The sequence below is a fragment of the Erpetoichthys calabaricus genome, chromosome 5 (assembly GCF_900747795.2).
Source record: "Erpetoichthys calabaricus chromosome 5, fErpCal1.3, whole genome shotgun sequence".
Taxonomy (NCBI): domain Eukaryota; kingdom Metazoa; phylum Chordata; class Cladistia; order Polypteriformes; family Polypteridae; genus Erpetoichthys; species Erpetoichthys calabaricus.
This window is the reverse complement of record NC_041398.2, coordinates 62,433,428-62,450,375: the sequence shown is the minus strand read 5'-3', so window position 1 is coordinate 62,450,375 and position 16,948 is coordinate 62,433,428. Positions and strand designations below refer to the sequence as shown.

The 16,948-nt window shown below is 38.7% G+C and overlaps 1 protein-coding gene across 1 annotated transcript in view; it reads right to left on the bottom strand.

Annotated features, from left to right (window-relative positions):
- Nucleotides 1–3,118: 3,118 nt before the first annotated feature.
- Nucleotides 3,119–16,948, bottom strand: part of st3gal5 (ST3 beta-galactoside alpha-2,3-sialyltransferase 5) — an 87,369-nt gene continuing 73,539 nt past the window's right edge. Inside the window, exons 7-8 of the mRNA XM_028801581.2 lie at nucleotides 10,683–10,841; nucleotides 3,119–4,415 (exon numbers count right to left, since the gene is read on the bottom strand). Of these exons, the coding sequence (XP_028657414.1) occupies nucleotides 4,149–4,415; nucleotides 10,683–10,841 (426 nt within the window). The 3' untranslated portion in view covers nucleotides 3,119–4,148. The remainder of the gene's footprint in view (nucleotides 4,416–10,682; nucleotides 10,842–16,948) is intronic.

The following is a 16,948-nucleotide window of genomic DNA, read 5'->3' as shown; positions in this document are numbered from 1 at the left end:
AAATAAAAGAAATGTGTTTTGTCTGATCACTCATGTTTTCTTAAAATATGGTACACATCTTACAGATTCTGCCAGGGGTTGGGTAAACTTATTAGAACAACTGTATATGAAGAGTCCCCTTCTAGAATGACCAAGGAGTGGATGGATGACAAAATGAGTAAAATTCTCATCTGTTATTTTCCTAATATTTGTGGACCTCATAGGTTTCTATTCAGTAGTATTTGTTGTAGTATGAACTTCTGCCTTCCTCCTTTGCAAGTTGTCCTTAGTTTAATATTAATATGTAACATTATTTGTATACTATTAATATCAAATATCAAAACAAAGTATTAACGAGGAGTAGAATTTGCAGAGGTGAAGAACATAATTTAGTGAAAAAGCATATCATCTATAGCTGAACCTGGGTATGAAAAACAGGTAAAGTCATTATCAACTTTCATGTTTCTGCTTCATTAGACTAACATAAGGAGAAAGAATGTTTTGTCACAGAGACTTTTTAAGCTACTAGACTTAAGTAGTTACTTTTTACTTTAATCTACTGACTGTCATTACAATTTTATCCAAGTTCATCTGCATAAACCATGAGCTTAGAAAATATTACAGTAGTCAAAATTAACTCTTTCAGGGAGGATGTCAACTTTAGGCAAAATGAGGGGTTGACATTGGTAATGAACTGTAAACGGTGACAATGCCAGCTGCTATGTTTTAGTTGGACTCTCTTTGCTAGAAGGAAAGTTGGTTTCATTGGCTTGACCGAGATTCCCTGTGTTCATGTGAGTAGTGAGCAGCAAACAATGACAAGAACTGCATAGAAATCTGGTGACAAATCGAAATGTGTAAAATGTGTAAAGAAAAATACTCAGTGGACAATGTTTTGCATATTATTGAGAATTGGACTCTGTCTTGTCGGACTCCAATTTTGATACAAGTGATTGAAAAACTATGTGAGGTATCAGCATCAGCTGGTCGGACCCCAGCTGATCGTGATGCTGAACAGGTTTGTGTAGCTAATGTGCCTATGGCAACGTTTACCTGGGAGAACTGCGCCTTACAATAACAAGAGGTACAAATCAGATTGCGATGCACTGCAATCTTAGCTACAGCTGACGCGGCAAAGCGACACATGAAGATAGCCTGGCAGCCAGCTTGCAGTGCATTCCTGTCAAACGTGCAGACACAGCATGCAGCAACAGACATTTTATGTTGATTTCGGTGTGAAACCAATGCTTTGTGTACTTTACAGAAAGCAGAGTTTTTTGGAAACAATATTCAGCCCTCAAAGAGTTAAAAAGCAACTGATGACCAGTGTATATACACAGAAAAGAAACTGGTCATACAACACCTTTAAAAATTAAATATTATTATTAAAAATACAAATATTATATACATAATTTCTTTTTTTTTTATTTATTAATGAGAAGGAGAGCTTAGCCAAAGGAGAATTGCTTAGGGCTTTTTAATAAGGCAACAATATACAAAAGAAAGAAAGAAATATATATAGGTAAATAAAAAATGAGGAAGGAAAATAAATGCGGTAATAGTTATTTCTCTTATTCTAAAATAATATTGATTAGATCCTGCCAGGTTTTGAAAAAATTCTGTACAGATCCTACAACTGAGAATTTGATTTTTTCCAATTTCAAATAATATAAAACATCGGCTTCCCACTGACTTATCAGAGGAGAGTTAGGATTCTTCCAATTTAACAAAATAAGTCTGCGTGCCAAAAGTGTAGTGAATGCAATCACCATTTGCTTGTCCTTCTCCACTTCAAGTCCGTCTGGAAGAACACCGAACACAGCTGTTAATGGGTTAAGGAGGGATCGTGACCCCAAGGCTGTCTGAAAGGCACTTAAAAATTCTGGTCCAAAATGATGTTAGTTTGGTGCAGGCCCAAAACATGTGACCCAGTGAGGCAGGAGCTTGGTTGCAGCGTTCGCAGGTTGGATCTTGCCCTGGAAACATTTTGGACAGTTTTAAGCGAGACAGATGAGCTTGACATATAATTTTTAGTTGAATAATTCTATGCTTTGCGCATATGGAGCTCGAGTGAATTCTTTGCTTTGCTACCTTCCATTCCTTTTCTGATATATTGATTAAGAGATCTTCTTCCCAATGTCCTCTTGGGTCTTTGAAAGGTAGGGACTCTAATAAGATTTTATATAATGCGGAAATGGTGTTTAATTCCTCGAAATTGAGCAGTATTTTTTCCAGCATGGTGGAGGGTACGAGGTGAGGAAAATCGGGCAGTTTCTGTTTAACAAACTTTCTAATTTGAAGATAGTGAAAGAAATGTGTAGCTGGGAGGTTGAATTTGGAACGTAATTGTTCAAAAGATGCAAATATGTTGTCTATATAAAGATCTCTGAGCATTTTAATCCCAACACTTTTCCAGGTATTAAAAACTGGATATGTTTGCAAGGGTTGAAAGAGGTGGTTCTCTTGCAGAGGTGCCACTGATAAAAGATTTTCCATCTTAAAATGCTTTCTAAGTTGGTTTCATATTCTGAGTGAGTAAAGCACAATTGGGTTATCAGTATATTTGCAATAACTTGCATTTAATGGAGCGCAGAGCAGGGAGTATAAAGAAGTACTACAGGATTTTACTTCCATTGCAGACCAAGCCTGTGTATGTTCATTTTTTTGTGTCCAGGTTTTTATGGCTTGTATGTTTGCTGCCCAGTAATAAAACTGAAAATTAGGTAAAGCCATGCCACCTTCTGCCTGAGGTCTTTGTAGGGTCGCTCTTCGGATACATGAGTGTTTTGAGTTCCAAATGAATGAGGTTATTGTTGAGTCTAATTGCTTAAAAAATTATTTATTGATATATATTGGAATGTTTTGAAATAAAAAAAGTTTAAGAAGGATATTCATCTTAACAACATTAATTCTTCTATTATGTACATAATTTCATTATGTTAGTAAAACACATCACTTGAGATTTTCTTGATATAACACTATACTTTAAAAGGTGATGAGAAACATTTTTGGAAATTCTGCACAGTTTTATGCTACCACACTGAAAATATTCCCTGATTAACTTTACATTGTAGCCTTACCATAACATTTTTATCCTTGAGTAATGTACTACATTTCAAAAATAAAAAACACATACAAATAAAAAACAACATATTTTTAATACAGTAATGGTGCTCAAAGACAAACCCACTTTTAAGACATTCCGGTACTAGACTTTGGAAAAATCTATAATACTGAATTTGTCACAAATATAATACTATTCAAGTGTTAAGTTCTGGAACAGAAGTGAAGAGGAAAAAAGAAAATGTTTGACTGAAAAAATGAACCTGAACACTGATTTACCAAAATGAACTGGATAGATCTGAAACAAGATAATAAAATAATAAACTGCATAGACAATTACTCATATTTCATTTTTACCAGAATGGAAAGAGAAAAGAAACAGCTGGTGAGAAATAAATTTAGGGCAAAATATAAGAGAAAAATGCTTTTGAAATATTTAAGGTTATACTGTATACCACTTGCATCAGTGCCACTGCTTATTTATGACATTGCTATGTCTAAAATCAGAAGTTTGAAGTATTGCTGGAATAAAAGATACATGGCTCACAGCAGAGGAGGTCATGATAACAGATATTTCACACAGGCTTAAAGGTAGCTTACTGTAGAGCAGTTAAGATTGTTTTTGTTCTTTCATTTCAAAGGGTAATTATAGGAAATTAACATCATGAAGCAATTATTTCTACTGTATTTAAAGATAAGTAAAGCTTGAAAAATATTTCACAATACATACCTTATGTACCAGTAGGATAACACTACAGCATCAAGTCTGAAATCTACATCTAAATCTATTAAAAGTGAGCATTAAATATCTGTAAAACATTCCTAGATGTAGCTCAAAAAAGTGCATTCATTTCAATACAGATACATTTCTAAAGAATGACCAGTAGCAGCATTGTCTATTGTTTCATATGAAGGCAATCTACTTCAGCAACATTGGGCATACTGTACAAACGAACAACACAGCTTGTAAATTACTTTCAACAATGCTATAAATTTGTATAATTTATTAATTTTATGACATTGTTGAAAAATAAATATATAAAATACTGATACTGGACTATTTAAATTATCATAAAGGCTAAAAAAAATGTTTCAGATGAATAAAGCTACAAAGTCTTCATTTTGCAGAATGTACAGTGTATGCCACCAGTGAGGTCCTTAATCACACCAGCTTTCACCAAGGATGCCAGAAACTGTCTTTCAGTGTCCACATTATGCATTGTCTGACTTTTCATAGCATCCATACGAGTACTTTCATAGTAATGCAGGGGTGCTTCTGGTTGGCTGAGGTCATATCCAAAACCTGCCAAACTCACCTCATCACAAAGGTATGTAGCCATAATTGAAGCAATGACTCCCACCGTGGGTACATTCTGGGGAGAAATGAGAAACAATGTCATGCGCTAATGTTTAAACAAGTGCCACATCCTAACTAGCTGATTACATTACTAACATAACAAGGTCTGCAATCTGACTAGTCTATAACAATAGTTTAAATTTCGTTTTCTTAACTTCTACTGTAGGATTTCTTATGTGTTTCTCATCTTTCTGCCTGACCCATCTGAACTTCTCATGGCCCCTAAACACTACCTAACAATGCCTTCATGTTCCATCTCCAAAACTCCACATTAACTTCTACTTCTACAGATGCATAATGCACAGCTTACTGACTACCTGCAGCAGTCTGGGATGGCAGCATACAGAAAGACCCTTAAATTGGTGAAAATATGGCACAGCTCATCATAAGAGTCATGATTTTATTTGCTTGGACTGAGACCAGGTAAACACCTGCAATACAAATCGTTGTATATTGCTGATACAATGTTGCTGACCATTCCAAAGCACAAATGCTGGTCCTGTTTGTTTGCAGTGTTTTCTGTCTGGTAAATACCACACAACTATATGTATTATGGTCCTGACTGATGTTTACTGTTCCAGTGTTTTGTCAGCCTCTGCTGATAGTCTTTCTGGATCCAGGAACTCTTGTTGGGAACATGGCTGCATTCACTTTAAGTTTGGATGGAAATTTCACTTTAGTAGTCTTCCAGTTAATCTGAACTAATGTTCTCATGTTAAAGCTTAAAAAAGCATTATGTGGTGGTACACATCAATGACAGGTTGGACTAGTCTTGTTAACCATACATCCATTCATCCATCCATTATCCAACCCGCTATATCATAACTACAGGGTCACGGGGGCCTGCTGGAGCCAATCCCAGCCAACACAGGGTGCAAGGCAGGAAACAAACCCCGAGCAGGGCCTCCAGCCCACCGCAGGGCACACACACCAAGCACACACTAGGGACAATTTAGGATCACCAGTGCACCTAACCTGCATATCTTTGGACTGTGGGAGGAAACCAGAGCACCCGGAGGAAACCCACGCACACACGGGGAGAACATGCAAACTCCATGCAGGAAGGACCCGGGAAGCGAACCCGGGTGCCTTGTAAACCACAGGACCTAGATAAGAAAGGGCAGAGTAGACTTTTTTTTCTTAGGAGAATGCATTCCTTTAATGTGGGTAGTGACATCCTTCACATTTTGTACAACTCTGTGATGACCAGTACAATTTTCTATGCTGTGGTGGTAATAACATTCCAAGGGAGGCCAACTGAATCAAGAAATTAATTTAAAGGGCAGGGTTAGTTATTATACACACTCTGTACAAACTTGGAGGTAGTAGCAAAGGAAAGAATGAAAACAAAACTAAATGCCATTACAAACAATGCTGGACATTCTCCCTCTGACACACTGAATACTTTCAGCCAATGAATTATTCAGCAGAGGTGTTGCAAGAAACGCTACGGGGGCTCCTTTATACCAAAAGAAAATAAATATTAACAAATATATTTATTTATATTTAAAACTAAGATTAAAGACAATAATTTACTGTAAGATCCACATAACATTCTGCAGAATGGCCACAAAAATCGGTTGTGTAATATTAAACAGACTCTGGCTACTTGAGAAAGGAAGATAGAAAAGCAAATGTTAAGTCAAAATGACTGGAGCATATAAAGATTTTTGTCATTAGTTACTACAAAATTGATGCTTCCTCCTACAAGCTAAACAACATTTTTTTCCTGCTTTGCAACCAACTCTGACAGGATAAGATCTTGTCCAGATGTCTATTAACTAGATTAAGTGGGGTCAAAAGTCAAAAGTGAACAGAGAGGTGTGTGTGTGTGTGTGTTTTTTTTTTTTAATAAGCATGTTTAGTTCACTCTCAGAAATAACCCAGCTACATGGGATGCACAAACCAGTGTGTTTCTTCGTGCTGGTCCCAAGCCCGGATAAATAGGGAGGGTTATGTCTGGAAGGGCACCCGGTGCCAAATTTCTTGCCAAATCAATACAGTGATCCCTCGCTATATCGCGCTTCGCCTTTCGCGGCTTCACTCCATCGCGGATTTTATATGTAAGCATATTTAAATATATATCGCGGATTTTTCGCTGCTTCGCGGATTTCTGAGGACAATAGGTCTTTTAATTTCTGGTACATGCTTCCTCAGTTGGTTTGCCCAGTTGATTTCATACAAGGGACGCTATTGGCAGATGGCTGAGAAGCTATCCAGCTTACTTTCTCTCTCTCTCTCTCTCTCTCTCTCTTGCGCTGACGTAGGGGGTGTGAGCAGGGGGGGCTGTGTGCAGCTGCTTCCTGAAGGACATGCTGCACGGAGCTTCGCATACTTAAAAGCTCAAAGGGCACGTATTGATTTTTTTTATCTGTCTCTCTCTATCTCTCTCTATCTCTCTCTCTATCTCTTCCTGCTCCTGACAGAGGGGGTGTGAGCTGCCGCCTTCAACAGCTTTGTACCGGCGGTGCTTCGCATACTTAAAAGCCAAAAAGCCCTATTGATTTTTTTTTTGACTGCTTGCTTTGCACTCCTTTGAAAAGGAAGATATGTTTGCATTCTTTTAATTGTGAGACAGAACTGTCATCTCTGTCTTGTCATGGAGCACAGTTTAAACTTTTGAAAAAGAGACAAATGTTTGTTTGCAGTGTTTGAATAACGTTCCTGTCTCTCTACAACCTCCTGTGTTTCTGCGCAAATCTGTGACCCAAGCATGACAATATAAAAATAACCATATAAACATATGGTTTCTACTTCGCGGATTTTCCTATTTCGCGGGTGGCTCTGGAGCGCAACCCCCGCGATGGAGGAGGGATTACTGTATGTGGACAACAATTTTGGATGATGCGCTGTGGCAACCCTGAACAGGAGCAGCCGAAAGAAGAAGAAGTTCACTCTCAGAAATAATAGTCTAAGCGTCACAAGACCGCTCCATAACTACACAGAAAGAGTTAAATAATGTAGCGATCTTGCCTAAAACGAATACAAAATCATAAACTCTTGTAACACTCATTGGTCATTTACTGCAATTCATTCTCGCATTCACTGTCAGCGCACAGCAGGAACCCCTCTCCTGGCGCAATGCCTACACTTGCACCTCTTCCTGTCATTACTGACTGTGCACAGGTTCAGCTGAAGATACTCATGATCACTAAGTATGACAGCATACTGTATCCAATTATTTATTTGCAAAATTGTACATAAATTATAATCCTAGTACACCAATGGAAATAAAAGGAAATTCTGTTCTGAGACTGGTTGTTTAAATTGGTTTTAATTAGAAAAAAAAAAAGTGTTAAGACACATTTTACCTAAGCTATAAAAAAAATGGATTAAACTTCAGTAAAACATTTAAACAAGCAGTACTGTCCGGGTGGTTCACAAAACAGACTAAGCAGATAGACATGTCAGAAGTGCCATGCTCTGAAGTTAATTCTGAAGATGTAAAGATAAATTATACAACTAATCTTGGTTTCAGAATGTGACTAATCTAGCAACAAGCAGTAACATTTGGTTTAGAAATATAACTACAGCACATGTGAAATAACTCACGTATAAGAAGTGTGCATTCTACAGTATAAACCATATCAAGGACATTATTAACTATTCGATGTAGGGAGGTTGCATAATGGCTTCCAAAGCGCTCTAGTTGACAAATACTCGAACTTTTGCATACGCCAAGCGCATTTTAGGCCAACTTTGTTATCAGAGGATTCATTAACTGAGGTACTACTGTAGACCAGGGGTGCCCACACCTTTTCGGCTTGTAAGCTACTTTTAAAATGACCATATACATTTATACATAAAATATGTGTTGCCGTATCTTGCATAACTGAATAACCCTTATGGCACAATAACAATTCAATACATTTATGGTCACTACAGTATTTGGATTTAATAATCTTCATGTGGGAATGTGGGAAAAGGCTGACTTGCATAAATAAGTAGAGCCGAATAATGCAGTCAAGGAGGCAGCACACTTTCTCATGTTTTGGAACTTACTCACAGAGGAAAAGTACCCAAACTGTCCATAAGCCCCAGACGTCAGCTGAATGTCAAGGTTTTGGATGTTCCCCAAATCAAGGTGCTGAAACTTTGAGGACAGATGTTGCATTTTTCGTTTGAAAGCATTAACTGAGCTAATTATATTGACCATGGTTTTGTCTTTTTCTTGCAGCTGTAAATTAAGCTCATTCAACATGTTGGTCAGATCGGAAAAAAATGCCAGGTCTAGCGGCCATTGATCGTTATTAAGTTGCTTGTATTCTGCATGTTTAATGACAAGGAGAAACTCCTTTTTATCTGGCCAGGGGTCTCGAAATCTCAGCAAGAATTTCTCCCTAGCCATCTGCCTCAACGAAGGCATCTTTTATCATCTCTCCATCTTGGAAGGACTCCTTATGCTTAATGATCGAGTGACTCACCCAGAACGATGCTTCGGGGTGTCTGTCTTTGCTTTTAATTCAGCCATGTGAAAAATGACGGCTGTCCGATTAACTGCGATTTTAGTTCCCTCTCCTTTCTCTTTCTCAGATCGCTTTTCGGAAGAAAGTCAGTTTTGTAGTTTTTATGAACAGTTCGAAAGTGCCTTTCCACATCTTCCTTCTTTGGAATAGCAATAATAGATTGACAGGTCAGACAAACGCACTTTGATTGTGACATTGTGAGAGAAAAAAATCCTCTTCCAATTCCACATCCAGCACAAAAGCCACCCACAACCCTAAACCCCCCAAAAAAACAATTGTTTTTTTAAATCCCTTCTTTAGTCAATGTAAATTAGAAGGCTAACTAGATCACTTACATAGCCGGAGTTTTTCAGTAGCTCGCGCGTTTGATCATGCGAGCGGGATTGACCAGTGTGTTAGAAGTAAAGAGATCTCAGACTGGCCGCCTTGTATGTCAATCAAGTGGCAAATGCCATAGGGAGGATATATGATAGACTAACATTTAAAAAAAAATTTTTTTGAATGCAATGCGATCTACCTGCACTACCTTTCTGATCTACCAGTCAATTGCGATCGACGTATTGGGCACCCCTGTGATAGAGTAACATTTAAAAAAAAAATTATTGAATGCAACACGATCTACCGGTCGATCGCGATCGATGTATTGGCCATCCCTGCTGTAGACAAATGGAAAGAAAACAGAAAAAAAACATAAATTGAAGAGTAACTGTGGTGTGCAGATTTTTAGCACCACATTATGTGCACTCCTCGAAAAAGTCAAAATGTGGCCATATGTCAGTATTTACTATTGCAGGTAGCAAATAAACTGGACATGTCTTAATTATTAAGGCCTACAGTCCTGGAAGGAAAGTATAAGCAAGTTTTTCAAAAGCAGCAGGTGTGTTATCACATGGCACAAAACGTAAAGATAGTAACATTTTAACATGTAGCAGAGCCTTTTCAACATTTCTGGAAAGTGTTCACTCAATTAAATTCCTGCATGTTTCTCCAGTGAGGCTGTCCAAGATGGATAAAGCATCTAACTAGCTGTGCATATCTGTAATTGTACACATTTTTCCTGTAAGATTTTATCAGCACCCATTTTTTGCATGCTTTTCCCCTACACAATTTGGTTGATGCACTGCCATGCCAACTCATCATATTGTGCTCTACATACTAGATTATAAAACCAGAAAAAAAAAACTTAAAATATATTTAACAACATATGTGAAAATTATCACTTTCAGTGAAGTGCATTATTCAGTTATATTCACATGGCATTACCAAATTAAACTGAGGTCCATGAGGATGTTATTGCAGTAATGGCAGTAATTTCTATAATTTCTATATTAAAAGGATGCATTTATATTACATTAGCTGTTCTTGTCATTACATTAACCATTATGACTAATTCATCCATTTATTTTCCAACCCGCTGAATCTGAACACAGGGTCACGGGGGTCTGCTGGAGCCTATCCCAGGGCACAAGGCAGGAACCAATCCCGGGCAGGGTGCCAACCCACTGCAGGACACACACAAACACACTCACACCCCAAGCACACACTAGGGCCAATTTAGAATCGCCAATCCACCTAGCCAGCATGTCTTTGGACTGTGGGAGGAAACTGGAGCGCCTGGAGGAAACCCACTCAGACATAGGGAGAACATGAAACTCCACGAGAGGACCCGGGAAGTGAACCCGGGTCTCCTAACTGTGAGGCAGCAGCGCTACCACTGCGCCACTGTGCAGCACATGAGTAATTCAAATTTTTCAAATCATATAGGGAAAGCAAACACTGCTAAAAAATACCAGTAAGTTAAAAACATGCAATTTTACCTGGTCCTGACCCCACAGTTTCCAGCGAGGGGGCGGGAGCTGAAGAAGGTCCATAGCCGTTTGAATGACTATTTCAGGGTTTAAGATTCGAAACTGTGAGGGTTTGATGGGAATACTTCCTGCAACTTCTTGCCAAAAGAAAATCCAGTCAAATAAAGACTAAAAGAAAAGAAAAATAAATTTAAAAAAACTGCTGACAGTATTTAGCATTCACATAACTTTTAACACTATAGAACCATTTAGAAATATTTCCACATAGGCACTTCAAGCTTGACATTAAAGGATTACCATTAAATGCCAGTAATTCTGCAATATTATTTGTATATATACTACTGGCATTATCCCAAACTGAAGAGCACACATTCAGGGTAATGGATGCAAAGTACGATTCACAAATATTTGGATGTGATTCTGGTATAGGGGCAGCACGGTGGCGCAGTGGGTAGCACTGCTGCCTCGCAGTTAGGAGACCCGGGTTCGCTTCCCAGGTTCTCCCTGCGTGGAGTTTGCATGTTCTCCCCATGTCTGTGTAGGTTTCCTCCGGGTACTCCAGTTTCCTCCCACAGTCCAAAGACATGCAGGTTAGGTGGATTGGCGATCCTAAATTGTCCCTATTGTGTGCTTGGTGTGTGTGTGCCTTGCGGTGGGCTGGTGCCCTGCCCGGGGTTTGTTTCCTGCCTTGCGCCCTGTGTTTGCTGGGATTGGCTCCTGTGACCCTGTAGTTAGGATATAGTGGGTTGGATAATCAATGGATGGATGGATTCTGCTATAGATCTTATGTGAGAATACCTGAATTTAATACCTAACCTCAACAGACTTAATGGCCACTTTAAGAGACACCCACTATTAATACTTAATTTACAGAGTTGTTACAAACAGAGAACTGATTTCTCAATCAGTGACAATGTCGTAAGTATGGACAGTCCTATTTAGGGATTACAGTAATTGTGTGTGCCATTCAGAGGGACTAAATATTTAAGTGGCTTTGTAAGAGGCACACCTGAGAACAGAGGCAACCCTGCTGGAGATTTCACACACAACAATGACACATATAAGATGACAATCAACACTAGTTGTAAATGAATCTTTAATGCAAATGTTAGACAGATGATGACATGACATGTGCAGAGTAATCTGGAATGAGACAGGTCAACTAAACTTCAAGAGCAGCAGTGAAGTGCTTCAGAAAGCATATTACAGGAAATTATGGGACACTTGGTGGCAGATGAAAGCCATTTGAGGTTGTTCTGATAGCTCACTTGCTTTTTTGCCCTATTTTCATTATTTATTCTCCAAACCCTGTGGATGATAAATAGGGTATGAGGAACAAAATGTTATGAAATACCAGCTCAATGCTACAGTCAGAAGCAACTGTTAAAGGTTTTAAAGTGCATGACTAAACTAAACAATTTTTTTCTCTCTTACATTTTGACTTCAGCTGTACAGTAATAAAAGTGACTTGAACATTTTTTTCTTTATTATGCCTCATTCTTTCAGACACAGAATGTCAAATCAGCAGCCAACACAGTATAAAGAAATGTGAGCTGACTGAGGTAACTAAAGTGAGCATTGCTGACATTGAACAGGCTCTTTAAGACTCGTTATGATAACAAAAGGAAAAAGTCAGAAATATAGCGGGTATTTTTCCACAGTCTTCAATGAGAAAATGTAGCTAGAGTTTGCCTGTAGTTATACATGTTTAACAGTTCTAGCACAAAACAGCTAGAAATCAAGGATCTCATGTTAAAGAGTGACTTTCAGGTTACCAGGGAATTGTTTAAAAATCTGTTATTACTACAATGGGAGAGCCAGTAGAGTTTAGGGTAGAAAAATCTGTCCTGAAATGAGTTGTTATGGATTGTTTTCAAGGAGGCATCCTGCTTTACTAATGACCATACAAGTTAACAATGCAAAAATACAATTAGGCTCATAATGGAATTACAAAAATTGATCTGTAAGATACTGCAATATTGTATAAAGTGTGGAATGATACAATACCAAGATTAGTGTATGTGAAGGAAAAAAAATACAAAACACTATTCCAATTCAAATGTTAGTTTTTGCCTTCTTTATTTTTAAAATGCACATGAGAATTGTGTCATTCAATCTTACAGCCCGGGCGGCACGGTGGCGCAGTGGGTAGCGCGGCTGCCTCGCAGTTGGGAGACCTGGGGACCTGGGTTCGCTTCCCGGGTCCTCCCTGCTTGGAGTTTGCATGTTCTCCCTGTGTCTGAGTGGGTTTCCTCTGGGCACTTCGGTTTCCTCCCACAGTCCAAAGACATGCAGGTTAGGTGGATTGGTGATTCTAAATTGGCCCTAGTGTGTGCTTGGTGTGTTTGTGTGTGTCCTGCGGTGGGTTGGCACCCTGCCCGGGATTGGTTCCTGCCTTGTGCCCTGTGTTGGCTGGGATTGGCTCCAGCAGACCCCCGTGACCCTGTGTTCAGATTCAGCAGGTTGGAAAATGGATGGATGGATGGATGAATCTTACAGCCCTGTTGAATCCATAGTGCTAGGGCTGTAGTACTCGAATCTGGTCTTATGCACGAGTCATTTCTTCTGTTTACTTGGACTTGTCTCAGTTTTGGCCTTAATCAAGACTATCTACTTGCCAAATTATATTTATTTGTATTTTTTCTAATTTGTTTGTTTTGTCTCTGCACACAGGGCACATTCTTGTCTGGACTCCATTAAATACAAGTTTGAACTCTTTGTTCACTTTCGTAAAAAATATTTTTGATGTTACTAGTTAGAATTATGTTTGAGAATATCCTGAATATTTCTGTTTAATCTTTTAAAGAATTACTATTCTCCTTTTCTTTGTAATAAATTTTTTTCGTTAGCTTTCATGGGCACAGTTGCTAGCCAGTAAAAATGATCACATGCATAACACCATTTATTATCTTTTTTTTTTAATTTTACTTGAGCAAAATAACATTCCATACAATCAAATTGAACTTAACAAGACAGAATTCAACTCCCACCCGACAGAAAAAAAGGAGAGCCATCAGCAAAGGCAAAGCTTTAAAAGCAACAAAAAAGGGAGAATGTCTGACCTGACAAATACTTATTCTAAATTTTTATTGATTAGATCTTGCCATATTTTAAAAACATTTTGAACAGATCCTCAAAGCAAGAATTAGATTGTTTCCAATTTCAAATAGAATAGGACATCAGTTAAACGTTGACATAAAAAAGGAGGATTGGGGTTCTTCCAGTTGAACAACACAAGTCTACGTGCTAGTAGTATGGTATAAGCAACTACAGACATTTGTCCTTCTTCACTTTAATCCCATGAGGGAGTACACTAAACACAGCTGTTAATGGGTTGGGAGTGATTATGACACCTAGACTATCTGGTAGACATTCAAAGAGTTTTGTCCAAAATTATGTAAATTTGGTGCACTTCAAAATATTTGGCTTAGTCAGTATGGAGCTAGACTGCAAAGTTCACAGGTTGGATCTTGCCAAGGATACATTTTGGACACTTTTAAACAAAATAAATGTGATTTTAAGTTGAATGAATTAATTCTTTGCGCATATGGACCTACAGTGTATTGTATGCATTGCTGCCTTCCAATTCATTTCTGAGATACTAGGGGGCTCCGCCCCCTGCTCGCTTCGCTCGCCAACCCCTGGTGTTGGGAATGACAAAGAGCGTGATGTATGAATGAGATATAGAATAGTGTGACAGTGTAGATGATGCAAATAGAAAGCAAACAATAAAGTGTGTGGCACAGTGTAAAGGTTTATTTGAAAATTTCTTTGTACACGCCGTTTAAGTGTAAAAGGTAATTCCAGCTCAGAACTTGTAAGGTCATTTAAGATGGTTATTGTTGTGATCAGAGTCAAGTTTGTCAGAGCTTAGAAAGAGTTGTGTCTTTCCAGGAAGTAATGGAATGACTTGGGTATTTATGTTTTTCACATTAATATTTTTTGGACATAATATAGTGCGTCGTGTTAAAAGGGGCATTTGGTCTAATGAGATTGCTGTTCCAAATCTCTCTGTAACTAAGTCGTCGCAGATAAAAGCTTGAGGAATTGTAATAATATGTGGCTGAAGTCCATCTGTATTGGTGAGTGTACCATCTCTCAGTTGTAATAAGCAATTGTTATGATCTGGTTCTGGACATCGTATCTTTTTTACTAACTGTATCTTTTGAAAGCAATGCCAATTGTCTGCGTATTTTAAGGTGCACTGAACAATAGCTGAGTGCATGGCATCTGGAAGAATAGCTAATCACTGTCTAAAATCTCCTCCTCATAAAAGTACCTTTCCTCCAAATCGAATATTATTATTCATAAACGTTTGTTCATGCCATTGAACATTCATCAATAAACAACATTTTTTCAAGACGGATGTCACGTGCAGTGCCACCGTTAATGTTCATAGTGGATTCCGATTTGTAGGATCTAATGTAGTTGATAAAGATTTCACTTTCAGGTACATCGTCAGTTATAAGCTTCTGTAGATATTCAGTATATGAATGTAAAGAAGGCAGTGTAATTTGACCCTTTTGACAACAACGTGTAAATGTATAACTTGTATTGCCAGTTGTTTCTTCAGGGAAGTGAACTGAATGACAATGATTGCAAATGACATTCATTAATCCGAATGAATTTTCCTGGTGTATGTTTTGCTTGTGCCGTTTGAGAGGCGCGTTGTTGCATGTGTAGTATTTGGGACGTGTTGTTTTGGAGCTGTAATCGATTTGCCTGTGCTGTGTGAGAAGCCCGTTGTAGCCTTCGCTGCCATTAACGTATGTCCGAGACGGGAGGTGTTTCGTTTTGAATCCGTGCCTGTTGCGATGCAGCACTTTGATTGATAGTTTGCGTCATGTGGATCTAGGATGTAGATTTGTGCATATTAAATGAACTATTGTAGGATCTAATGCAGTTCATAAAGTTTTTACTTTTAGGTACATCGTTAGTTAGAAGCTTTAGTTGAGCTTTGCGTTTTTGGAGTCGAGTCATTTTTTCTTTTAGAAATATGGATAAGTAATAAGGAGTATTGCACTCACTGTTAATATGGAGCCTTTTCTGCGGTTGAACGGTTAATAGTGCCTTATTGTAATGAGATCCACCTATGCTGCATAGCCGTCTATTTTGTTGTTTCTTTCGTGTTCGTGTGTTTGTTCCTGTTATCCTTTCCTTTTCGTTTTGTACCCGTGACCGTGTATTCATGACTTGTTTCTTTCTCAGCATGCGAAATATGGATAAGTAATAAGGAGGATCGCAGTCACTGTTAATATGTTTCCTTTTCTGCAGTTGAACGGTTAATAGTGCTTTATTGTAAGGAGATCCACCAATGCTGACACCTATGCTGTCTAGTGTGAAGGTGTTGATGTTCACTTTAGAATATGTGGCTTTGGGTGTCACTTCTTATGGATGTGTGTGTGTGTGTGGGGGGGGGGGGGGGGGGGGTTGAGGATTGTTGTCGCGCGAGCATCTTCTTTCTTTTTGTGTTCCTGTGTCTTGTTGAATCCCCCTGTTTGTGCGTGTCCCGTCCCTTGCTTGTAGGGTCTGTGGGGTGGTTTTGTGTTCTTTTTTTTGTGTTCCATGGGCTTGTTGAATCCCCCTCTTGGTGTGTGTCCCGTCCGGTGCCTGTAGGGGGGGGGGGGTGCCTTGCTGTTGTGCGCGAGCCTCATTTTTTTTTTTTTTTTTTTTTTTTTTTTTTGGGTTTAGTCTCGTGTGCAATGTGTTTCGTGCTTTGCCTGCGTTTCCTCATTTCTCCATTTTTCCTGTGCTCACTCCTTTTTTCTGTGGTCTTGTCCGCCTCTCGCGGCCCCTCATCCGCCTCTCTCGCCCTCTTTTGTCCGCCTTTCTCGGCTCCTCAGCCGACTCTTGCGGACTCTTTTTGCGCCTGCGCAGTACGTCTTTTTGCAGCTACGGCCCATTGCCGGATGTGCCTGCGTCCATCATCCGGTTTAGCATTCTCGGTTAGTAATATGGATTACACCACCATTTCTGATCATCATGAAGACAAGGAAATGACTTAGGCTTGTTCTGGACAATAGCATTCATGAGAACCTTCTGAATATTACCTTGGTCTGATTTATTAAACTGTTAAGAATTTAACTGTACTGACTTCTGCTTGTTAGAAGACTGTTCAATCTGCCCCTAAAGTACAAAGACTTGCAACAACAACAGCAGCTTCATTTGTTTCAAATAACTATTGCTACTGCAAGTAAAGCTTCCTTTGCTATGTAAAAAACCAGTTTGTTCTCAGGATGTGCATTATAAAAGTACTTCATTGGAATGATTTGAAA